Here is a 25,000-nt window from a genome sequence, read left to right on the forward strand (position 1 = left end):
TCCAGGCCCCCTCACGGTTCAAACAAAAAAAACAAGACAATATAGGATTTTTTTTTACGAATATAAAACGGTTTAATGAGAACTCGGCCCCTCAAACAAGAAAGCTAATCATTTAACTAAATCCTAGGGCAGGTTGTACTGAGCCAGTTAGCCCCAGAACACGCTAATTCGTTAGTTTTTTTCCAACTATAAAGGTTCAACGATGAAACATGTTATAAGAAGGAGACAGTATGAAAAAATAAATTATCTCAGTGTTCGTGGCCTTCAACCACGCAACGAGCTCATTAATGTTGCCGGCGTTCAGATTGAAGATGCACGAAGCAATTTATCCCTGTTATCTTAAATACGTTTCCGCTAACCGACCAATAGAGCTTGTGAAGAATTGTTTTTTGAGGTTTCTCCATCGTTCAAAAGCTTCGCACAGGTCGATGATTTGAGTGTATTTACGACGAACAAACAAGTAATTATTATTCACAGGGGTCAACTTCACTGTATGGAGGAGTACAATGGAGGAGAGATGGGAATGTGTGTCTTCAACAAATTCAAGACCAGTTCACTGACCGCGTCGATCTGGTCCCCACTTGCAAATTGAAACAAGTTGCGTCTTGTCTGGCCTTGGGAATCTTGCAGCCCGGCACGCAGAAATCGGAGCTGTCGCATCAACCGTTTCATGACTCTGTCGTTGTCTTCTTACGCGTCCCAGGCGCAGGTGGTACTTCCTGAAATCCGTCCGCCATTGTTACACCTCCCACAGGTTCCTAATCTCTGCGTTTCCAACAACTTCGCCTATCGTGACGGTATCTGTTGTAAACTCGATTAAACGGTTTGTGGCAGTAGCAGCAGAAATGAGCCATACGTTCACCCAAAGGGATTGCTCCAAATGAGCATCGCGCGCTTGACGTCTGCTCTTATACACATTTTGAGTCACGGAGCGAATGATCCTCGCAGTTACTCCCTGAATTTGAGTTACTCAGGGTTGCTCGAAGTTGGTCATGAGTTGCTCAGAGTTGCTCATTTGTTCATTTTGCTTATTGTTGCGCATTGGTTGCTCATTTCAAGTGACTCATGAGTTGCTCATATACTCATGGGTCGCTCAAGAGTTGCTTATCGGTTGCTCATTTTACTCATGAGCCTTCGATTCTCATGCCAAGGCCCCGCCGGCTAAGATAAGCGGAAAGGGCGATGGGGACGAGAATGAGAAACACCGGCCTACAAAGTTCAACACACATTTGCCTCACTTTAATGTTGAGCTTCCGTTTACATTCTGTTACACGTGGTGAAGTCTCCCGTGATTTCTGAGGCACGTTTTTAGTTTGGATTTTGAAAGCCTTTTCCTGGTAAGCAAAATGGCCTTTTATAATGTGCTCTCGAGCTGAGCTGACATATTTTGCAATATGCTTCGTCAGATTCTTAGGGAAGTAAATATGAATCCTGGTACGAGGTACGAGGTACGAGGCTGCGTCGCAGACGTAATCTAACGCCGGTTAACCAGAGGTTTGGTTTCGTCTCAGTGGCGCAGGCTACAGTTTTGTACTTGCATGTTTCATTTCGATTAAGAAATTATTATGTATGGCCATGCCGTCGGGCTAAATCAAAGAAACATGAACTCAGCAGTCAATTTACTAACGTTACATCGAACCAAATGAATAAAGCTTGTGGTAGGAGAAACCAACTGCTCGCGGGGTAATATCTCGGCGGCCATCGCGCCACAAATTGAATCCACCGAGTTGTGTAGCTCGGGGGCCATCGTGCCGTTTTATCTTTACAAAGTAAGCTTTATTCAAATGAGTTGTGTCGCTCAGTGGCCAAAGCGCTATTTCATTACAGCTTGTAATTTCGGTCCAGAACAAGCTATCGTTGTGGCTCGATGATTATTATTTGAAAGACTCTGACAAATTGGAAGCAACACACTCCGTCAATTCATTGAAATATTTATTCATGTTACTCGCGTACACAGTCCATTTGAGGATTCGATAAACGATTTCTATGAAATGTGTTCAAGTACCATGCCTTTGACTTTTTCATTACCTAGCTTTCTGTTTCCTCAGGTGAGTCAGTGTACAATAGCATATTGGCATATGTTAAATATATATTTCTCAGTTCTCCCTAGAACAGTCTTTCATAGCATTTATGTTCTTTTGAGTTGTAAAATTATAGAGCAAGATATGAAAGTGAAGGTTATAGAGGTCCTATCCATGGAACACAAGAAAATACTTTAGTACTTTTGCACTTCCTGAGTGGCTGAAATGCATATCGAACGCACTCTGCTAATCTGCGATTACTGCTAGTTTAGTTGAGTTCTAGAACTGTGTTGCAGGTTTCGGGAGGGAGATTAACTACCAATAGAGTTATTTCAGTAGAGTTATGACTTCGAGTTAGAGTCTACGACTTCCAAAATCCTGAATTCAAGATTTTGGAAGTCCAAAATCTTGAATTCAGGATTTTGGCAGTCCAAAATCCTGAATTCAGGATTTTGGAAACTTAACTCTAACTCTACGACATAACTCTATGTCCCCTTCGGGAGGTGGCCTGTGTTTGTTGATTTACGTGTCGTTAGGGACTCAAGGCGAAGAATCGAATCAAACAGGAGCCACAAGTGAATTTAACTCCGTAAAGAATGCGCCAATGCATTTGCCACATCATGCGTTACATAAGCAACAATATCGAGAAACTTCAAAAAACGCGACCAACTGTCTAACTATGCTGATGATAATCAGCTATATTTTGCTGATTCTGATCCAGCTGTTGTCGAACAAGTTGTCAATAAGGAACTTGTGGTGGTGTGTGAGTGGTTTCGTAATTACAAGATGATTTTGAACCCTGAAAAATGCAAGCCCTGGTTCTCTCGCGAAAGCCCAATGTCAAACTATCATTATTTGCTGAAGGTGTTGCACTACCACTACTTGATACGGTAGATCTATTTGGGCTAACATTGGACAATGCCCTGAATTTTGGAAAACACATTACGAAAATTAGCAAGAAAGTTGGAAAGCAACTAGATGTTCTTTGTAGACTGAACAATATTTTATCGTTTCGGACCAAACTTTGCCTTTATAATTCGTTCATTATGTCTCATTTTCATTACTGTTCCTCCATTTGGCATAACTGTTTAAAGTCTGATAATAATAAACTGGATAAGGTGCATGAACGAGCTGTTCGTTACTCAGTGTACAGTGATGAGTCTTCACAAACTAGCACTCTTTGTGATCGTATTGGTTACAGCCTTGTGGATCGACGTATCCAGAACTTGTTAATTATTGTATTTAAGACAATTAACAATTATCCACCTGAATATCTGAGAGACCTATTTAGTTTAAGAGACAACATCAAAAATCTGAGAGGGGTTAACAAGCTGCAAGTACCGAAACCTAATACGACTCGTTATGGCAAGAACTCAGTTAAATACTTGGCGGCGATTACTTGGAACAAGATTTCTGATACCTTAAGATCCCAAAGCACATTGTCAGCCTTTAAAAAAACAGTCAGACAGCTAAGGTTTTAGTTAACTCGATATAATATCTATGTTCTTTTGAGTAATTGGGCTTTTTGTTGTATATAGCTATGTCATGTAATTTTTAGGTCTTATTCTGTAAATAGTTTTTGGATTTCCTTTTCTTTATTTCTCTCGGCTTATTAGCATATTTTTCTTTGCTAGAGGTCTAATCAACCTCGTCAATCCCGAGATTAAATAAAGCTTCATTCATAGCTTCATTCATTGACGGTGATGTTGTAGTGGCATTGTTTCAAAAATAAGGCATATAACGTAATACGATTCATATGCAAATAAGTAAACGAGTGTTCTGCAGTACCAATATATCAATGCAGCAACTATGTCAGCGTCGCATTGGTATCGCGAGGTCACGGGTTCAAACACCGTTGAAGCCCTGAATTTTTCAGGCTTCTTTACGCAATTGCAAAAATTGCGTCCATAACTGCGAGGATCATAGCTTCACTTGATTTCATATCCCGCAGTTCATATATGGTCCATTTCATATATCATTTCATCGTATGTCAATTACATTGACCTTAAATTGATTCAGTTTGAATGTTGAATTGAATAATATAGTCAATATAGTGCTGTTTGATTTTTCGGTTCGGACTGTTAAGATCACAGCCAGCACTTTTTTTCTTCGAGCGCACTGTGAAAAAACGTAAATCGTTGTGGGTGCGTATGAAGCACAGAGGGGCAATCGTTACATAACTTTCGGAGTGAAATCGGATATATCTGTTTTTGTTGTAACAAGACTCATGGAGGCATTCAGGTGGGATGCGTTTATAGATTAATGGCTGCCAACAGTCAGTGTTATGCCAACAAATAAACTCAAAGAAAAATGCTTATCTCAACATTCAGTACAGCATTTTATTACACATAACGTGAGAATTTTATTCCATAAAGCTCATTTGTACAAATCCATACGCTTTATTTTCACATGTGAAAAAGGCCTATACAGCCAATCAGAATGGCGTACAGCTATTTCACATGTGGAAGTATAACCAATCAACGATAGCGTAAAGGCGTTTCCATGCCAATCACTCGTGCATCTCGTGCAAATCGTGCAAATCGTACTTTGTTATTGAATTAAATTAAATTTGCATATGGTTCTATTGTTAGTGAGTTTTTGTTTCTAATTCGTGTTCAGAAAACTATTTTAATGAAAATTCTCGTCTTTTGTGTAATAAACAGTTCACGACATAGAAAGTGCTTTGTACGGGGTTTTATTCACTCGTTGTTTGTGCATAAAACCCCGTACGCCGCACTTTCTATGACGTAAAGTATATATAAACGGTGATGCAATGTACTGACGGTGTCAAAAACGATACCGTGGTCGAAATTAGAGGATAACTTACTTGTATATACATGGGGAGCAGAGGGGTTTTGTTAGAATGAATCAAAAGAAACCTTCTTGCCACTGTAAGATGCACTCTTGCGTATATTTTCTCGAAAGGTTCTCGTCTTTGAACCAAAATACACTCCTTTACGACGGACTATTGCTTCAAAACCGTCAAAACTCAGAAATACCAAATCATTACCCTTGATCCGCAACCTTCTAGGAAAACCCCTGGATATGTATTGACTATGGAATTCGATGGACATGAAGTTAAATCATATGATTATCTCAAAATTCTCGGTGCAACCATTGATAACAAATTGACACTTAGTGAACACATAAGAGAGATTTGCAAGAAAACGAGCTGTAAAGTTGGGGTATTATTGAGATTGCGTAATTTAATCCCATGGTCCGTAAAGTTACAGCTGTATAAATCCAATATTCTGCCCCGCCTAACATATTGTGATGTCGTATGGCACTTTTGCAAATCATCCGATAAGAAGAAAATGGAAAGAATTCAAGAGCGCGCACTCAGGGCAGTTTTTAATCCAAATCGGAGACCTACAGTGAGCTTCTAACAAGAGCAGCTCTGCCAAGTCTGTATCAACAACGGTTACAAAACATCGCCATTCTAACGTATAAAGTAAAAAACGGAGTTGTGCCCACTTATATAACAGAAATATTCAATACTACCCCGAAACAGTACAATCTGAGAAACGCTGATTTTAATATTCCACGTTTTCGCACCGTGCATTATGGAAAGCACTCTTAACGATATTTTGGGCCCCATCTTTGGAACAAACTAGACAAAAATAATAGAGAGAAGCCAATGTTAAGAGTTTTAATCAAAGTCTCTCTGAGACACCTCATTGATGATTACCGGTAGTAAATGACGAAAAACATGCAAACAGAAAAAAAGTGTAAGAATTCCCCCCCCCCCCCCCCCCCCCGCCGCCGCCCAAAAGACCAAGAAATTGCTAAGTACAAAAGGGGATTCTTGCTTGTATAGCAACGTGTCCTAGTTAATGAGTTTGCACTGACATCAAAAAGGTGAACTGATGGAGATGCGTTGGATTATTGTGCAGGGTTTTAGAAACTGAGCATTCCATTCCTTTGCAGATTTTGCTGTGCATATTCTAGATAGTGATGGTTAATATCAAATTAGAAACATGTTTACGCAGGAGCAGTAAATAGGGATCATTTGATTGGATGCTGTTGAGAATTTCTTAAACTTTGATTGGTTCACAATGTACAATAAGAGTGGAATGTTTGGTGATGCAAAACCACCTCCCCACCCTGATTAGCTCAGCTATTTGTGGGTAAGGATTTTTGTAAAATTAATCTGAATGTTTAATGAAAACTGAATTGAACTGCGCTGTTGGCAAGTTGAGGGTTTGAAAGTTATCTTTTTTGTTTTACATGTAAATACCCTGAAAGCTACATATCCAAGTGTTGAAAGCTTTATTATATATTAATCCAAATGCTGGCAGTTTTTAAATTCCTTCCACCAAATTAAGTAGTTGAGAAATACAGTAAAACTCAACTTATTTTTAATTGTGAAACTGAAGGGGCTGTACATGATGCTTACTTTGTTCATACTAAGTAACAGTTGCACCCAGTTTCTTGTAATAACATAGACAGTTCCTTCACTGAAAGATCTTTTTCTGCAAGAATAACTGACAACAACAACAAGATTGATTCCTGGCGTCAGGTCTTATGTTTGAATGCCATAAGAAATAAACGTGTTCAAGTCCCTTTTGGCAAATTAAATGGTAACAGATGAAATACACGTACACAGACACTGTTCATACCAAGTAAACAGTTCTGTCAAGAGTTTTCCCTGATAATAAAGACAGACCTTGGCAGCGTCGAAAGTTCTTTTCTCAGATTATAAATATAAACGTTCTGTAAGGTCCTGAATGTTGTACCGGGAGCCACATATTAAACAGCAACAGTTCAGCTCATTTCTGAAGGCTAATTTTTTTAATCGTGCTATTGGAGGCGTCGTAGGTGATGGTTACATTGTTCATATCGAGTAACAGCTCTGCCAGAGTTCCCTCTGACATCAAAGACAGATCTGGACAGGCTTCCTTTAGAACATGCAGTAACATGTAGCAGGTTATCATCAGACTGAACTACAATCCGAGCACATTTTTTTGTCGAGCAGTTGATGGTTCTCATGTAAGTACTACATCTTGGACACTGAACAAACTTCCCCGCTGTTGCGTGAACCAAACGCCGTCCAAAGTTAATACAATGAACAAACGTTTCCACGGAGTGGACGCTATGAATGGAGGGCACAGTGATAACTACATTTGCTGCCTCTTGGTCATTGTTGATCGATTCACGTAATGGTATACCATTCAGTTCAGGCTGATAAACAAGTTCTGTTACCACAGAACTGGGGGTTGTGGTTAGTTTTTTCACTCCATTCCAGGTTCTCACTTGTATCGGAATGATGTGATACACCTTTCCTGTTTAAACTACTGGTATCAGATATCCACAGCGAATTGAAATTCGTTGCACGGATGATTCGACAGTGGTTTGTTGTGTATCTGAGTGTTTCCTATTAATTATTTTGTCAGAAAGAACGACAGAAAACATCAACTTCTTACCTGAAAGTCGTAAACTCCTCTCCTGCCGTCGCTTAATAAAAATGGCTGATCTACGGTTTGCTTTGTCATGTGACTTCAGACGAACATTTTCCATATCAAGACCGAGCATATCCGACTACTAATTCCCTGTGACACAAGTTTATCGTGAATTCAAAAGATACTTGGAACACTGGTCTTCTACGACTTTTAAGACTTTGATTTCATAATTCGATGGAAAATTCAGAACGTCCCCTAAAAATAATGAAATAAGAGCATAGGGTAGGATTCGCACTTGGGACACGTGGGCTTAGCGCTTCCGTTCCAGAACGTTCGTACACCAATTCGGCCGTCCGAACGAAAGCCGAAATTTAACAGCCCATTGATCGAGTGATCGAGTGAGCACCTGAAGTCCCCCTCACTATACCTCATTGAGACTTGATGTAAGAACTGTGATATATGCTGCTAGCCCGCTTTAAATTTAAATTTTACATTTTATATATATTTGAGATCTTTTAAACTTTTAAAATCTTACCTAGTTTATACATTTCATCTATTTATTTATTTTTCTATTTATCTACTTATCATATACATTATTCATTAAATTGCAAGTAATTTTAACTTTAGCTAAGGTAAACTTTATTGTGTAAATAGTGTCCCCAATTAGTTTTTCCCATGCTAAATACTATTGATACTTAAATAAAGTCTATAATCATCATCATCATCATCATCAATCTATACCGGTGACTATTGCGATCGAAGGCACTGGAAACTTTTCGTGCCCAGCTTCGAAGTCTTTCCTTGGACGAGACGAGACCCAGTGCCTTCGGTCGCACGTAACTAGCAGATATAAACGCTGTTTTCAAAAGGATTTTTGTTGTCATTGTTTAAACGAGTGTCGATGATAGTTCTCGCCAAAGAATTAATTTTATTCAAAACACAACTTAAAAAGGATGTAATACTATTTTTGACTCGGCTTTATGCCAAAAGTGGGCCCCGCGATAACCGACCTTAAAAATGAAATTTGATCAAACACATGAGTGGTTTTTTTAAACCCTTAGCAGACAAAGTTTTCCTTTCATGTTTTTGAACATTTTAGGAGTCTAAAGAATCGCCTCGGAAGTGATCATGGCACAGAGCGCTTGTCCCCACAGACAGTACATGGATGATCCGGCAATCAAATGGCGGGAGGGAAAACCCGATTATACAAAAATCAACAAAGCCTACTTGGAGGGGAAAACTAAAAATCACAAGGAAGGATCCCTTGAGAAAATTGTAGAAGATTTAGTGAAGACGTGGGAAATGGAAGCCACTCATAAAATGCGATTGGAGGTAAGAGGCTGTCTCATTTACAGCACTTGTTAATCATCTCAGTGATTTGGCAAAAAATTTCGCGCCTTTGGGGGACCCATTTAAATAAACCTCTATAGATGTCGAACACAATTCTAATCTTGGGTATCCTGTGTATAGGTGAGCCTTATGTAATGATAAAAAATACTACATATTATACAGGAATTTTAAAAAAGTTCTTATACGTTCTTTAGATAATGCATCATCGTCATGGAATCTTGGCTCGTAGAGTGAGTTCTCCCAACGAACACACTTCAAATAAATGATTATTCCTTCCACGCTTTGTAAATAGCCAACTGGTTGTTTCCTGTTGGCTTGGCTAAATCTATATATTATTCTACTCGCCTCTTTTCTTTTAGTCTCTCGGAGTTGGTTCCATGAAGTTTTAGTTTTATCTCTTTTCTCTGCTCAATCAGGTCCCACGATTCTTTACTGATCCATGGCTTGACTTTCTTATATACTAGAACTTTCTTTGCTGTCATATTGTTAGCCTTCTCTAAGATGCCGTTTGCCTTCTCCAGCTCAGCTTCTGGCTAATCTGCTTCGTCATCTTCCGGCTCCTCCCTCTGCAATATCTCAAACCTGTTCCTTAGTTCCAAACGAAACTGCCTCCTACACCCATCGTTCTCCAGCTTCTGAGTGTCATATCTCGTCCTTCTAATTCCACGTCTTTTAGGAGCTGCTTTTAACTTTAGCCTCAGTTTGGTACAAACCAGGTGGTGATCACTGGCGATATCAGCTGATCTTATGGCTCTTGTTTCCAGCAGAGAGGTTCTAAATTTCCTGTTGATTAACACACGGTCTATCTGATTGAAAGAGCGTCTATCAGGGGATACCCTTGTTTGTTTCTGGATCTCCTTCTGTGGAAATATCGTACCTTTGATCACCAGGTCATTCATGCCGCAAAAATTGCATAGTTTCTCGCCATTGTCGTTCCTGGTTCCAACTCCATGTATACCCATGACTCTTTCATATCCTTCTACATCGCTTGCTACCTTTGCGTTCAAATCTCCAGTGATAACCAGCAAGTCGTGTTTCGGTGTTTTTTCCACTATTGTCTGGAGCTTCTCATAAAAATGATCTTTCACCTCTTCATCAGTGTCATTGGTGGGGGCATAGACATGGATCAGTGTTAACTTGACGAACCTAGAATGGAATCTGGCTCGAATTATTCGCTCATCAATGGGTGCCCAGTTGATCAATGCTTTTGCTGCATCTTTGTTTAGCATGATGGCCACGCCGTGTTGGTGAACTTCGTCGTCTCTGCCATAGTACACTATTGTCTCACCTGTACTGAGAATGAACTTCGTCGATCCACACCATCTGCTTTCACCTATACCCATTATCTGCAACTTAGCCTCCCTCATTGCTTTCGCCGCTTGGGCTGTCTTACCTTGTGCATACAAGGTTCTCACGTTCCAGTTTCCTATCCTCAACTGTGTTTTTGGGTGCACTATTGGCGTCCTCGGCTCTAGAGTTTCCACGCGGCTTTCACTCTGGAGCGTCATGTTGTGTGCCGCTCGGCGCCAAGATTCGGTAGATTGCCTCTAATGTGCAAGGTTTCTGTAATCATTCATTTTTTACGAGGTTAGGTGATTAGCCTAACGCCCAACTCCCAACCTGGAGGACCAGGGGTTGTCCTTTGTCGGGTCTCTATCCCTTGACCAATCCGGCACGGTTGAACCCACCATGGACTAAGTCCCCACCGGCATAGCTCTTTGGGTCACTGAGACACGCAAGCTCCACCACCGCGACAAGGTGACAAGCTCAGGGTGGAGTTCGGCTAGGTTTACCGGGATGAAATGTCAAGGCCAGAGCAAACGGCTTCGACATTTGCACGAATTATTATAAGAACAGCTTTAGTTGCTTTAGTTATAGCGGCCCTATTCTTTGGAACAGCCTGCCATCTAACCTCAGGCAGGCTGATTCCCTTTCAACAAACTAATGAAATCTGTATTTTAGAGACGGCATTCATAGAAAACATGGAAATTTTATTGTACTTAATATTAGGTCTAGTAAATTTAAGTTGGGTGAACTTTTTCAGCTTATCTGTAATGCTGATGAATTTACCGTGGATAAATAAAGTGTTTACCTTACCTAACATCAGTTCGATGTTGAGCGATGTTGGCTGCTGGGGTGGGCAAACTGTTTCAACAACATTTCACGAGAGGCCCGGTATTCACTCCCAGGATGCTATGGATACGGACATGGATACTTCGTTGAGAGACCGATTTGTGCGCTGGTACATACCCAACAATTTTGAAAGAGGTGGGCAAACTTAAAGGACTATATAGTAATATAGTGTCCTTTTTTTCTTTAAAAACAACGGGAACAAGAGCGATTTTTCAAAAGACACGCCTGAACGTTGACAGTAACCTTAAGTTCGGAATAATTTCTTTTAACAGTTAATGCACAGGTAGAATATTATTTTGAGCAGAATTCGTTTTTTCAACTCCCTTGTAGGGAGACTACGACGCAACAAAACAGAATATCATTGGTTAATCGAGTTGCACGCATTCTAGTTCCGTAAATACTTTATTAAGGCCCCCCCCCCCCCCCCTGGGAGCTTATTTATTTCAAGCACATTTGAGGAGGGGGGGGCTTATTTTCGCATTAAAGGTAGTCTATATAGACCTGGGTTTGACTTTTCATTGGGTGTCAAGAATCAAGACAGCCTCAGATTGGATTATAAAAATGATTTGGCAGCTGATTAGGTTGCAACAGAATTTTGGTTAACCAGTCAACCCTTGTGAAAAGTGTCTAGCCAATCATTTCTTGCCACCTCTAATGAAGTCAATTATTGTATGGTATAACGATATTCCACTGAATTCCAAGACTTAAATGTTCATAAGCTAGATGGAGAGCAGCAACGGAGCTCCATGTCACGTGCACCCACTGGAACATAATGAATCGAGACATGGGCACCCACTTCAAAGCTAATTCCTCACCTCAATGAACCCATCAAAGAGACTATAGAAAAACGTGATGCTAGAAAACTGCATCGAACCAGAAGGGACAGAGGGAATAAAACAAAAACATTCCAAACGATTATTGGAGTGCATGGAATCACACGTGCATTTTTTTACAGTGTTAATTACTGTGATTTGCAACCGTGAAGACTAGAACGCAAACTGGAAAGGCTCAAGCACATGACGAGGAAGGTCACGCACCAGAAGATCAAAAGCAAATCAGAACTTGCAGCACGTGAATAAACCATACCGGAACAGTCCACATGCAGGGGAACCCAACGAAGGTGTTCCGCAAAATATCTGTTCCGCAGTGGAAAATCAGCTGACTGGCAAGTTATAAACTTTCATAGTCTTTCGCTGAAAAACTTTAAATATTTTTAGCATTTCAATCCGTGCTGGCTTCATGAGAACAGAAACTGCAGGAGAGCTCGCTCACGTGAAGCTTACCACTGATTCAACTTATCACATGTTGGGAAAAAAAACTGTTTTGACCGGTTTGACGAGCGGTTTAGGACTACAGATGCACATTTACGAAGGTTCTTTGCTGGATGGGAAACAGTGACACGAAGGCGGCTGGCTGGGAGTTTCCCTCACTATCTAGCTGGGAGCTGGAATTTTGCCGCTCATAATCACTGATCCTGGGAGCCGGGCGGAACACCCTTTTTTCCCAGCAAAATTAAAAAACTCAAAGGAGTGTTTTATTAGCGTTTTCTTGTAAGTCTTTTACCATTATTATGCATTTTGGAAATAAAGCACATGAAGTGTTACTGTCATGATTAACTAATACAGTCTGCCATTTATTGAAAAGTAAGCTGGGAGGGTAGGGGGGCCTCGATAGGGAAGTTACTGCGGTACTGAAAACAGCTTACTTCCGGTTGCCGTTCGTGGGTCATCAGATGGATGGATAGATAGATAGATAGATAGATAGATAGATAGATAGATAGATAGATAGATAGATTGATAGATAGATAGACTGTGTTTATTAAGAAAAACATTGCAGTTAAAAAAGTGAATTGCGCCTCTTTACAAGTAAGAAATATAAGAAATGATTTATAACTACTACTATTATAAAATTACAAACCCACTACTCTTAGAAATTACTTAAATACTTCCCTTTCACTCTTAACGATGAATGAATTTCCAAATCTATTTGTCTTTACAAGAGACCTGGCAAATCACCTCTGCCTTCTCAGCTCATATGAGATAGAAACTGAGGGAGGCAGGAGGCTGGTAATCTTACTACGTGGATCATGAACAATAGACTTAAACAGGTGTTCTGTTAAATTTTCCTGGTGGGCCCTGATGGACTCAAGCCCTGCTAACTGAAGGGCGTCCTAGTAGTGCACCCTGGGAAAATGCATGATAGCGCCTTTCTTTGCACTCTTTCGAGCTCGACTTGTAGATACTTTGGTAAACTGTTATGGAAAACAGGACAAGCGTAATCTAGTCAAGACCTAATAACTGCGCAAAAATATGTTACAAGATCTAAAGTAGGAACATGCACATGTTTAAGTTGAATAAGAAAGTACAGTTTCTTAGACGCTTTTTTAACAAGTTCTTCTATATGGTCGTTCCACGTTAGCGTATCATTGATTGTCAAGCCGAGTAGCTTAGTGCTCTGTATGGTTTTGATAGGAGTTCCGTCTATGCAAACCCTAGGGAGTTGCGGGAAATCACGATTGAAGGATATAACTAATTCTTTAGTCTTCTCGTATAATTAAGCTGGAACAAATTTTCCTTGGACCAATCGTAGATTGCATCTACTGCTTCTGGTGACTTGCTCTGTTGGCCTTTAGGTATGCTTTCTTTTACCGTAGTATCATCAACACATTTCCACATGTTGAAGATACTTGGGACAGTCAAGTCATTAATCCTCAAAAGAAAAAGCCAGGGACCCAACTTTGTCCCCTGTGGCACTCCAGACGGCACTGTGCCCCACCCTGAAAGGCAGTCCTTTCCAAGTTTGACTCTTTGAGATTTTCGTGAAAGGAAGTCAATAACCCGGGTGATTACACTATCAGGATATTGACCTGCTTCAGTTTGTTGACCAAAATCTTGTGGTCTATGAGATCAAAGGCCTTTCGATAGTCAAAGAGGAGGACACGCACAGAAGCACCGTTACCATCCGTTGCTTTGAGCCAACAAACGATCCGTTTGTTGGCATATGAATGCTATTGTTAACGAGTAGTTGACATGTTAACACCTCTAAGAACATGAGTCGTTGCTTTTTTTTCTCAGGACTGGCAGACTATCGATAGAGACTCCTTTACGTTGCGTGCAAACCATCAACGCACTTTCACTGCCAAGGAAGCCATGGAAGTGGGCAGCTACAACGCCCTAATGCAAAATCAGCCGCTGTACAACAGTAATAAGCACACTTTTGAATCATCCCATGCGTTGTTCAGATCCGTGTTTAGCGAGGGCTTTGCATGGGAACTGCTTGAGGTCTTTTCAGGTAAATCGAAACTGCAGCTCACAGTTGAACCCTACTTAGAGGAGACTCAGGGTGATGCGCAACTTTGATCCCTGACCTTTCTTCCAACGAGAGTTAAACTCCTGGCACCAGTTGTTCAAAAGTTATATAACTCGATCCAGTGGGTAGGTCACTATCCATAATGTAAAATATACTTCGTGTCAAACGTTTTCCAAGGATTTCGTACCCACCCTTCCTTAGATGTGCCAAGAGTGTGCATATTCATGATTATGGGAGGAAAGATTTGAAATCATGGCACAATCTGAAACCGTTGGATAGTGACTTATCCACTGGATAAAGTTATCCAGCCTTTGAACAACTGGGGACTGGTGGAGACAGACCCTGGGAACGAGGTTGGGTGGTTAACCCCTCTGCAAATAGGTGGGTTTTTAACAACTTCTTCAAGTGTTTGACCAGCATGATGAAATTTTGAAAGAAATAGAGGGAAAATTCCACCAAGGGTGGAATATAAGCGAGAAAACAAAGGGGCATGAAAACAAAGACCCTTTCTCGCCCACATCAAATCCCCGTAAAGTGGCTAATCGTTTTTACGACTAACAGAAAACATTCCCTTGTATTTGTGCCAAACGCCTAAATTTTGTTCCTTTTGTGATTACTATTGGTACAACTCCCTTAATAAGTTACAGACCAGGCTATTTTTCATGACGTCGACGAGCACGATTAACTATTTCTTCAGTTACCTTCACAACCTTAATAATGAACTGTATTGATAGGAATGGTGCTCAAAGTAAGAGAGAAAATGGGCTTCCGATTGGAACGGTTCGAATCCCGTTGGAGACACCCGAATTTTTCAGGTGTGTCTATGAGAGACAATTGCTTAAATTGTTCAGCTAACTGCGAGGATCATTTCTCTCATTCGTCTGTAACCCGCACTCCCAATGTACTTTCATTTCATTGCGACGAGTAAGTGTACCAGATCTAGACGAAAGTAAATCGTCGATAGCGAAGCGAGCCAAGCAGAGGATTTGATTGAGGAGGGAGAGCGGTGGCACCCCCTTTCCTTCACTAAGCCCTCTCTCGTCTCCCATCCCTCGCTGATTTTATTTTTCTTCCTTTTTGTTGCCAAGTCTGGTCCCAGGGTAATTCCAACTTATCATTATAATTGTGAAACTGAACCAAAGGACCATACTGAGTTAAGTTACAAATCTCCGTGCGATGATCATACTAACGGCGTTCTTTACATTGTTTTAACGGTTCGGGTTCACTTTCAATTTTTACTGCAATTGCTTGTAATCTCACTATCTGATTGGCTAAATGACAATCAGCTGTTGGAGACGACTCAAGACCGCCATCGATGGAGGAAACTTGTGGTCGACTGCTCTGCAGCCGAAGGATGATAGTGATGATGATAGTTTCTGATGATGATGAAATTGCCGTTGTCGATAAGAGTCTTGACAATGCTGTTTGCGCCAACTTTCTTTTGTTGTAATAGCCAATCAGAAACGCTCATTTTGGAAAATAAACCAATCAGATTGCGAGAATGTTATTGACAACGCTTGCCCTTTCTGTGTGTCACGATCTTGGTCTTGCTTTGGAATAAACATTTTGTTTGACTTTGGATATTGTGGTAAAAAACTGCGCCTCGTGAGGCCACAAAATTTTGATCAGTTTGATGACGAATATTGTTTTCGTTAAGAGCACAGACAAAGCTGAACCACAACCGATTTGTTAATTATCCGTAGGTCCTCCCAGGGTGGCGTTTTCTTGGCGGCATTGGGCTAATTGGACGGGCCCCTACAAGGACAAGGCTCCAACCGGAGAACGTTTGGAAATGTACGGAATGGCAGTCGCAGAGGTGGATGAAAAGCTGAAAATTAAATCTATTGAATTTTATTTTGATCCTAATCAGATTCTGATGAAGTTGGAAGGAAAAGACAATTAAATTTCAATTAAACTACAAGATGCCAATGCAGAGTACAGGATATGAGCAAGTTTATTTGTTCCGTTTGGGATACTATACACTGTAGTAGACGCTCAAATACTGCACCTCGCCTGAATGCATTGAAGACTGAACAGTCACAAGCTTTAAATCGAGCCCACTTTACTGAAACTTCAGTTTGTAAATCGTCTTTCATAAACTCGAGCTACCACAACCTAATATCCTCGGCATTACATTTTACAAGTTCACTGCCAAAAAAGAAAAGAAAAACTTAAACTTCGTAGGCACAGCAAATGAACTTAGAACTGATGAAAATCTACGCTTTTAGTTTACAGATTTCTAAAATATGTAATATGATTTAATGTGACAAAAAAAAGCAATGTCATGTAAAGACTGTAAACGCCTGTTGCTCGTTGCCAACATCTCGATTTTTCCATCCAAGATCTCGATATTAAAAAGCGAAATGGAAATTTTGCCACATGAACACTTCATCCCGGTTACCGGGATGAAAATGATGGGTTGCAGTTTTTGTGATAAAACAAACAGCATCCAATTTGTACTTTTCTTTTCTTATATAATCAGGTTCGAAATGATTTCCTTTCATATTTAATGGAATGCAAAAGCAGAAGGATTTTGAGGTTGCGAGAACTATTAAAGGTTTCTTAGATTTCACCGCTGAATGGGAGTGTCACCAGTTTTCATCTTGATAACTTGACTGGATTTCAAATATGAACAGAAACCAATTACATCTCATTATTACATGGTAAGCAATTCTCAGGCTAAATGGAGCAATCTGATTTGCTGGTTTTTCGTCGGGATTTTACAGTACGTCCATTACTTAGGAAACGGTCCGTTTCCGTATTTTTTTTCTCTCTCCCGCCGGGAATTTCAAGTTGAGCGAAACAAAAAAGTTTTAAAACAGCGGAATTTAATTTTTTTATCACAACAGTACAATAATAGCAAGTGGAATTTAGTTTTAACATGTAAAAGGTTAACTTTCAAAGTTCGCTGATGGAAGACGAAGATTACTAACATTCACCGAGCGGAGAAATGTCCGGTCGCTCAAATAAACAACTTACTAATCTCACTTGCTCGTGACCGAACTGGGGAATATTGGCCTTCGGTCGTCTTTGTAGGGACCTCGCTACGCTCGGTCCGTACTGCCACGACCTCGGGTCAATAAGGAGCTTAAGCACGCGCGTTTTTGAGACGCGGGCGGCAACCGGAAGAGAACACTGCGCATGCCAGGACAGTGGTGTCTCCCAGATTTTTATACTAATCATTTTTAATGGAGAAAATATACTTAGCTATGTAAATGTGGTTGTGTGAGGACACGTTAAAAGGGAAAACAGCTAATTTCCGGTTGCCGTCCGCGTCTCAAAAACGCGCGTGCTTAAGCTCCCTTTTATTCCTCAGTACGGCCCTCACGCTGGGTTAATAAGAGGTTAGTAACCGAGCCAGGCCGGTCAGCCGGAATTATATGAAGAAGCCCCTACTCGAAATCTGAAATGATGAATTCTTCTATGCCATGACAACGATACACTTGGCAACGACATTGGGTTTTCTTCGCATACTTCTCGCTTCAAGTGGGGGCGTGATTGTGTGCCTATTAATATTTTATTAGATAATTCGATGAAAGCGCAATCAAACATGTTTTTTTGAACATCACCCAACAAGGTGGACGTGACAAAAAAAATGTCCCAAGATGTTGGGTCGTCAAACTTCATGTTAGGCAGTGTTCTAGAATATACATTTATTAGCGAGTTATTATTTTTTTTTTTTACGGGGCGTAAGCCCGACGGGGCTGATAAACTGAGAAATTCCCCGAACAGCGCAGACAAAATCAATATTTTATTTCTTTGATCTTCTTTAGTTTGTCGATCTCAGTACCATCTTGAAGCTTGCAAACAATGCAATTTTTAACTATGTTTTGAAGTCCGTAACCTGATCTCTGTTTGACCTAATAAAAGCATCACACTTCAGGGGCACCCAACGACCAATTTGTTGTAAAATGTATTATTATACCCCAGTTAATGAAAATAGATGTTATTAAGGCATTTTCAGGTGTTTTTCAGTGTTGCTGCGAAAACATTATCTGTTCCTTTTTCCCAGCAAGACACACAAGAAATTTCCCAGCCAGCTAGATAAAATTGGCTGGTTTCCCAGCCAGCTGATCAAATTTATTTCCCAGTCAGGAATTCCGCACGCTTTCAAATCCCTCGATCCAAAACGACCGAACAAAAGCGACAAAACCGGGACAAAACAGTTTTTTTCCGCAAGCGCAATCACTCTGACCAGCCGTCGTATGTTTGTGACTATTCTCTGGGAGAGGGAAGGGGTTCTTTTTTTTTTTTTTTAGTCGTCCTCAGTCTTCAGAGTTTCTACAGCCAGCTGGGGTTGAAATGCTAGAAAAAGTCAGTAATTCCCAGGCAAAACCTCTATCAATAACAAAATTTTCCAGCCAGCTCATCGAAAAACCTGTATTTTTGCCAGCCAGCAAGATTCCTCTGGGGAACAGATAATGTGAGGAACAGATTCCTTGGGTGCCCCTGACACTTGGACAGATGGCCAATCTCAATATTATCTTTCATGAGATGGTGTCAATTTATCGATTGGTTCAAACTTGAAAGTCGTCCCAGTTCCCTGCACAATTCCGGAATGGCCTATTCGGCTTGCAACACGATCTCTTCGTCAAATGAAGGGTTATCCTTCATTGTCAGTTTGCTCCAAATGAAGTATAATCCTCTATTTAGATTACTCTGTCTCAGGAGTTTTGGTAGCAAATAATAAGGAAAAAAAGCAGCCCCTGGACAGGATTTGAACCCGGAGCACCCACTTTGAATGAACTGTTTTATCCACTTAACCACTACAGATTATTTACCAAAACTGATTAGTATCTATATAGAATCATTGCTAATTATGGTCAAGTCTAAAGCTTGATTTTAAAATGGTTAGTTTTCTCTTGACGTTTGGTAACCGACATTTTTCACGGTGTACGTAATGCCTAGTTTTAGTCAAGTACCATTCGCTATAAAGGTTGAATGCAGCTGTGGTCTAAGTTTCCAAAACATGTGTCCACATGTAGTAAATGTGTTCGAAACGGCATACTTTTCTTTCTTATTGTTTTTATTATTTTTCTATAAATTAAAAGAAACTATAGAATTACGATCGAACGTGCTTCGTTCGCGAATGAATGTGCAATCTACTCCATGTTCTACGTGGGAGATTAAAAAAACTGTAGAACTCACGTGAGGTAATGCCTAGTTTTAGTCACGTACTATTCGCTATAAAGGTTGCATGCAGCCGTGGTCTAAGCAAGTGGATGTTTCCAAAACATCTGTCCACATGTAGTAAATGTGTTCGAAACGGCATACTTTTCTTTCTTGTTGTTTTTATTATTTTTCTATAAATTAAAAGAAACTATAGAATTACTATCGAACGTGCTTCGTTCGCGAATGAATTTGCAATCTACTCCATGTTCTGCGTGGGAGATTAAAAAAACTGTAGCACTCACGTTGTAGGTAATGCCTAGTTTTAGTCACGTACTATTCGCTATAAAGGCTGCACGCATGCAGCTTTGGTCTAAGAGTTCTGTAGTCACTGTTACTACCAGCTATCCGTTATTCTTACTCCCTGGTCTCTATCAAGTTACCTTGGTGTGAGTCGACGACCAAAGTAAGTCCAGACATTTTTCATATTTGTGAAATGGTTCGTTGTTATAGGTTTGTCCTCATTACTTTAGCGGCCTTTGATTGACGAAATGGTTTTCTTGGAACTAAAACTATTTACTGCCGAAGTAATATTGTGTCATCCCCGGTCATGTTAGGTATGTTTAAAGGTTTTGTTAGTTTCCATCCATTTTCAATCATTAGTTGTCGTGCTAACGTTGTATGCTGATCATACTTGATTTAACTGTTCTCTAACTTGGGAAATTTCAGATCGAACCTACTACTACTACTACTACAACTCCTACTACTACTACTGCTGCTGCTACTACTACTACTATGATCTCGGGAGTGGATACTGAATACACGCGACTATGAAAACTCTGTGTGGCTCATCCATGGTGTGGGCGAACCCGTAATTATAAAACTAACGAAGGGCGTTAAAGAAACAAAACAAAACGCTGTAACAATAAGCAAAAAACAAACAAAAAAAGCTCTTCTTCTACCGTGTTCCTTTGTATTGACTCAAATTTCACAACAGGCTCCAGTTGTGCAAAGTTACCCGATAACACTTATCCGGTGACAGTTTCAATCTCTGCAAAGTCTCGTAACCGTGAATATGATGCACTCTCTAAGCACATCCAATTAAAGGAGTGTACTAAAATTTCGCGTGAAGTATATTTTAAACTATGGATAGCGACTTATCCAGTACATAAAGCTCTCCGCGCTCTTTGAACAAAAAATTTCTTTTTGTTTGTATAAACTTGATTGTTATTTCGTCATTTCGTTTATTTGTTAAATGTTGCGAGCCGCCGTATACGAGAGGCGACACTGGTCTTGCCAACCGCTTTCTTACGGATGGGTTACCTGTGGAGCTGGATAATAGTAGTGGTCACGCTTGGCTTAGGATTCGGACGATTGTCGGAAAGTTTTCGAATCACTATTGTCGGATTGTCGTCGGGGTAGTTTCGCTACTAAGCTGGTTTCGTGAGTTTTTGAGCGTTATGCTTTTAATTCGTAGGTGCTCTTCAAGTCGTTTGCGGTTCATGACAACACGTTTCTGAACTTCAGGTAAGTGTTCTTTAAATTGGACGTTATGCCAGCGGTGTTGAGTTGTCATCGTCATTCGTTTCCTTACTATGAAGCGATCAAATTTTTTTAGGTCGTTTTTGAACGTTGTTCCATTTTGTTTTGCCGCGTTGAATGAATTTTTAAAAATTGCTTACTTCCTTGCAAAATGGTTTGAATCACAGTTTTTTTAATTAAGAAGGGTGCCTTCCAATTCAAAGGTACTTTTGCTTGGTTTACTGAATATGCGGGAAAAGCAGTCAATATTTGTAAAAAGCTTTAAAATACAAAGCAATGTATGGAGTCCTATTGCAAATTGAAGCTTAATTATCTCTGAAAAATGCAAGGTTAGCCCCAATTTTTGTTTTGGATACTAAGACCACTTGCTAAGTTCTGCTCTCCCGCATAGTTTTGAACCGCGCTAAAATATCCCTGTATCAATAACCGCCACCATAGGAAATCCGAGTATCTCGAGATGTGCAGAAGGTATGCGCGATGGGCACTGTCCTTAAATCTCTATAAAGCATAAGTAACAGTTAATCAGCTGCTCAGCTTCCCATTTCATAAGAATTGTTAAAAAGTAAAATCTCAAATAACATTCCTCGCAGCACATCCCCTCTAACATGCAACGACTAGTATCAATGTTAATTATGAGTACTTGTTAAAGCTTGCGCAATAGTCTTACGCATGCGTAGTTGATTGCCTGGGGAGGTACATGTTGGACATGAAGTAAAGAATATCACGCGAACCCAATGCGTAAGTTAGGTTATTCTCATAAATTAACGACGATATAGTTTAATTAAAAATGTTACATGGCACTGATAGTATAGGCACAGTTAATTACGACGATTAAATTGTACTCTGTATTTCGGAAGGTAATTAGCAGTTTCAATGTACTGCATAGTTTTTGGGAAATCAACCTTGTAAAATTATGCAATGAATGTGTTAGGAGCAAAATTATTATGCGAAACATCATCGGGTTGGTACTGAAGGAACTTGGGTCGTCAAGGTGAAATAGTGGTTTGACATGATTTAAAGTGCTTGACGGAACAAGACGCTTGATATTCCATTGCGAAGAATCGTTAGCAGGAGCCAGTCGTAAGGTTAACAGTGAAAGCACTTCGTTTCGGTGAGGTCAATCACAAGAAGAATTGAAGTAAATTGCGGCAAAGAAAACAAAAGCAGAAAAGAGTCAGAAAGCCGCGACTAGAAAAAGATATTAAGGACAAACTAAGAAGAAGGAGTGGCCCAGCCTGGAAAACCGCGGAGAAAAAGCGAAAGATTTTTTGTGAAGGCGTGAGTATTTTGTTTCGGTAACGCTTTCATATGGAAAGACTGGAAAAACAATAGACAACGTTGAATAAATTCGAAATATTTAGGGGTTAGTTTTGTAAGTTAATTGTAGCCTTAGTTTTCATCCTTTAATTAAGATAAACTCGTAAATATGACGAAAGTTGATATATATATGAAAACCATATATTTGAACTGCGGAAAAAAGTCAAGTTATTTAAGGGGATCCAGTTCAAGCCTGGATTTTTCAGGCTTTCTTTTCGTTACTGCTCAAGTAACGTATGTAACTGCGATAATCAGAATCTTAACTTTATAAACTCGAAATTAAGTCAGTATATTATGTAAGCATTTAAACTGTTAGTTTAGTCTTAAAGGTCTTATTTAGGTCACTAAGGTCGCGTAAGTAAGTTGTTAGTATTTATGCATCATTCATGCTTCATTTAGTTTTTTGTACTCAGTGTGTTGCAAGTTTCGGGGGGTGGCTTGTGTTTGTTAATTTACGTGTCGTTGGGGACTCAGGGCGAAGAATCGCGTCAAACAGGAGCCACGAGTGAATTACCACATCACCTTAAGTCCGTAAAGAATGCGGCATTTGCCACATCATTCATTGCCCAAGCAGCAATATCGAGTAACTAGAGAATAAGCGGTCACTATTGTGTTCTTTTAGCGACATTCTTTGAAGAATGAGGCATATAAATACACGCCATTCATATGCGAGTATGACCGAGTATTCTGCAATTGAGCACCAATATATCAATGCAGCAACTTCATTGACCATAAATCGTTTCAGTTTGAATGTTAAATTGAACGATACAGTTCTCTATGAATTTTCGGCCCGGATCGATAAGACCATAGCCAGCACTTTTTACTGGGAGCACATTGTTGAAAATTTTATATCGACGTGGGTGTGCGTGAAGCACAGAGTGGCAATCGTTACATAACTTTGATAGAGTTCGCACAAATCTGAATTTGTTGTAACAAAATATAAACGCATGGTGTCTGTTAATAGACTTACGCCAGTTCAATTTCGATTTTTGTAGAACGTTTGTTATATTCGATATTTGCTGTTGTCGAAACGATTTTTTTTATCATTGTTTAAGAACGAGTGTCGATGATAGTTTTTTTTGTCTACGAGGAATTATTTTTATTCGAACAAGTGTTTTTTAACCCGTAGCAGACAAGACTTTTCATTCACTTTTTTTAACTTTTCAGGAGTCTAAAGGATCCCTTCGGAAGTGATCATGGCACAGAGCGCTTGTCCCCACAGACAGTACATGGATGATCCGGCAATCAAATGGCGGGAGGGAAAACCCGATTTTACAAAAATCAACAAAGCTTACTTGGAGGGGAGAACTAGAAATCACAAGGAAGGATCCCTGGAGAAAATTGTAGAAGATTTAGTGAAGACGTGGGAAATGGAAGCCTCTCATAAAATTCGATTGGAGGTAATATGATGCTTTCTCATTTACAGCACTATTTGATGGCAGTAGCCAAAACACGGGGTCGGGGCATGTGCCGGGGTCGGACGCCGGGGTCGGGGTCGGCGCCGGGGTCAGGGTGTCTTTTTTTTTTTTTTTTTTTCAATTTCTGTCGTTATTCTCCTGTACTTTTATTTTCAAATGTTCGGCATCTTTCATTCGTTTATGGTGGAAATTAGTCAAAAAATATATGGAACATACGAAGGCTAGGAAAGGAACATCTTTGTTTTTCGAAATTAAGAGAATTTCCGACTGAAATTGGAGTTTTTGTGGGGATATGCGCTAACTCCTAGAGACACCGGCTGAAGACTCGCTGAACTACACATTTTAAAACCACATTTTAATTTTATTTTTTTTGTAATAAAAACTAACGATAAAAAGTCACGACGTTTCGACCCCTCGGAGGTCATTTTCAAGTGAGAATAAAAGTTTTAAGAATTAGCATAAATATGTAAAAACTAGATAAAAATGCGGCGAACGCCGAAATGTGATAAAAATATGTACAAAAGTGTAAAAAGTGCTAAAAATATATGGAGTAATGAACTTATTTGTTTAGAACAGTTCTTGTAATTAATTATTTTTTGTCTATTGTTTTCTCTAGCTACCGTTCATTACTCCATATATTTTTAGCACTTTTTACACTTTTGTACATATTTTTATCACATTTCGGCGTTCGCCGCATTTTTATCTAGTTTTTACATATTTATGCTAATTCTTAAAACTTTTATTCTCACTTGAAAATGACCTCCGAGGGGTCGAAACGTCGTGACTTTTTATCGTTAGTTTTTATTACAAAATCTATATCTAAAAGACTTCTGATTAAGATTTTAATTTTAACTTCGTAAAAATCTTCTCCGCAATACAATTAAACGAAACAGAACATAGCCACAGTTCCACGATGGTCGTCACGCAATGTTCTCATTTGCTTGTTTTCGCAAAATTGTTTTCAATGTTGTTGTGTTTTTTATCGTGATATTGGATTCCATCCCTTGACGTCTGAATAGAATTGGCTAGGAAGTTCCCGTGCGGCTCTGACATTATATCAAACCGTTTGTTGTAAGGTCAGACAACACAACATGACATCAAGACGAACAAACCAGCAAAAGAGAACGGTGCGTGACTGTGTGACGATCATCGTGAAATTGCTACATACTTGCGAACACGAATTATCACAAATCACAAAGCGAAGGAAATGGTTAATAAATATGAAGTTTTTTACTATCCGGATGTTTTTGGGTTAGATTAAAGCGATATAATAACATTGTTGAAAAATTTTCGTGTTAATGAGTAATGCATGTAAACAATCTTCGCACTAGTAGCACAGGCGTAGGCGTAGGCGTAGCACAGGACACCCAGACTCGGATAACAAACTGAAAAAGATATTTAC

General features: G+C 39.8%; 2 protein-coding genes and 1 long non-coding RNA gene across 5 annotated transcripts in view; 2 read left to right on the forward strand and 1 right to left on the reverse strand.

The window, feature by feature from the left end:
* The first annotated feature begins 1,206 nt into the window (after positions 1–1,206).
* LOC138060608 (uncharacterized) lies at positions 1,207–16,792 on the forward strand. Its single transcript, XM_068906453.1, has 4 exons — positions 1,207–1,337; positions 8,520–8,752; positions 13,978–14,194; positions 15,916–16,792. Exons 2-4 carry the CDS (start codon positions 8,549–8,551, stop codon positions 16,113–16,115), a joined length of 621 nt encoding a protein of 206 aa, XP_068762554.1. The 5' UTR covers positions 1,207–1,337; positions 8,520–8,548; the 3' UTR covers positions 16,116–16,792.
* On the reverse strand, positions 5,346–8,472 carry LOC138060609 (uncharacterized). The gene is made up of 2 exons (XR_011134392.1): positions 6,418–8,472; positions 5,346–5,631 (listed from the first exon to the last, which is right to left on the reverse strand). It is a non-coding gene; the product is annotated as an uncharacterized lncRNA (long non-coding RNA).
* A 2,878-nt stretch (positions 16,793–19,670) lies between the features above and the next one.
* Positions 19,671–25,000, forward strand: part of LOC138060607 (uncharacterized) — a 10,304-nt gene continuing 4,974 nt past the window's right edge. The window contains exons 1-3 of one of the 3 annotated variants that reach the window (XM_068906450.1): positions 19,671–19,787; positions 20,799–20,848; positions 23,348–23,580. In XM_068906450.1, coding sequence (XP_068762551.1) covers positions 23,377–23,580 — 204 coding nt within the window. In that variant the 5' untranslated portion in view covers positions 19,671–19,787; positions 20,799–20,848; positions 23,348–23,376. Of the gene's footprint in view, positions 19,788–20,798; positions 20,849–21,907; positions 22,142–23,347; positions 23,581–25,000 lie in introns of those variants that run through there. The other 2 variants (XM_068906452.1, XM_068906451.1) reach the window with 2 other exon arrangements.

Source organism: Montipora capricornis, chromosome 8 (assembly GCF_036669925.1).
Source record: "Montipora capricornis isolate CH-2021 chromosome 8, ASM3666992v2, whole genome shotgun sequence".
Taxonomy (NCBI): Eukaryota; Metazoa; Cnidaria; class Anthozoa; order Scleractinia; family Acroporidae; genus Montipora; species Montipora capricornis.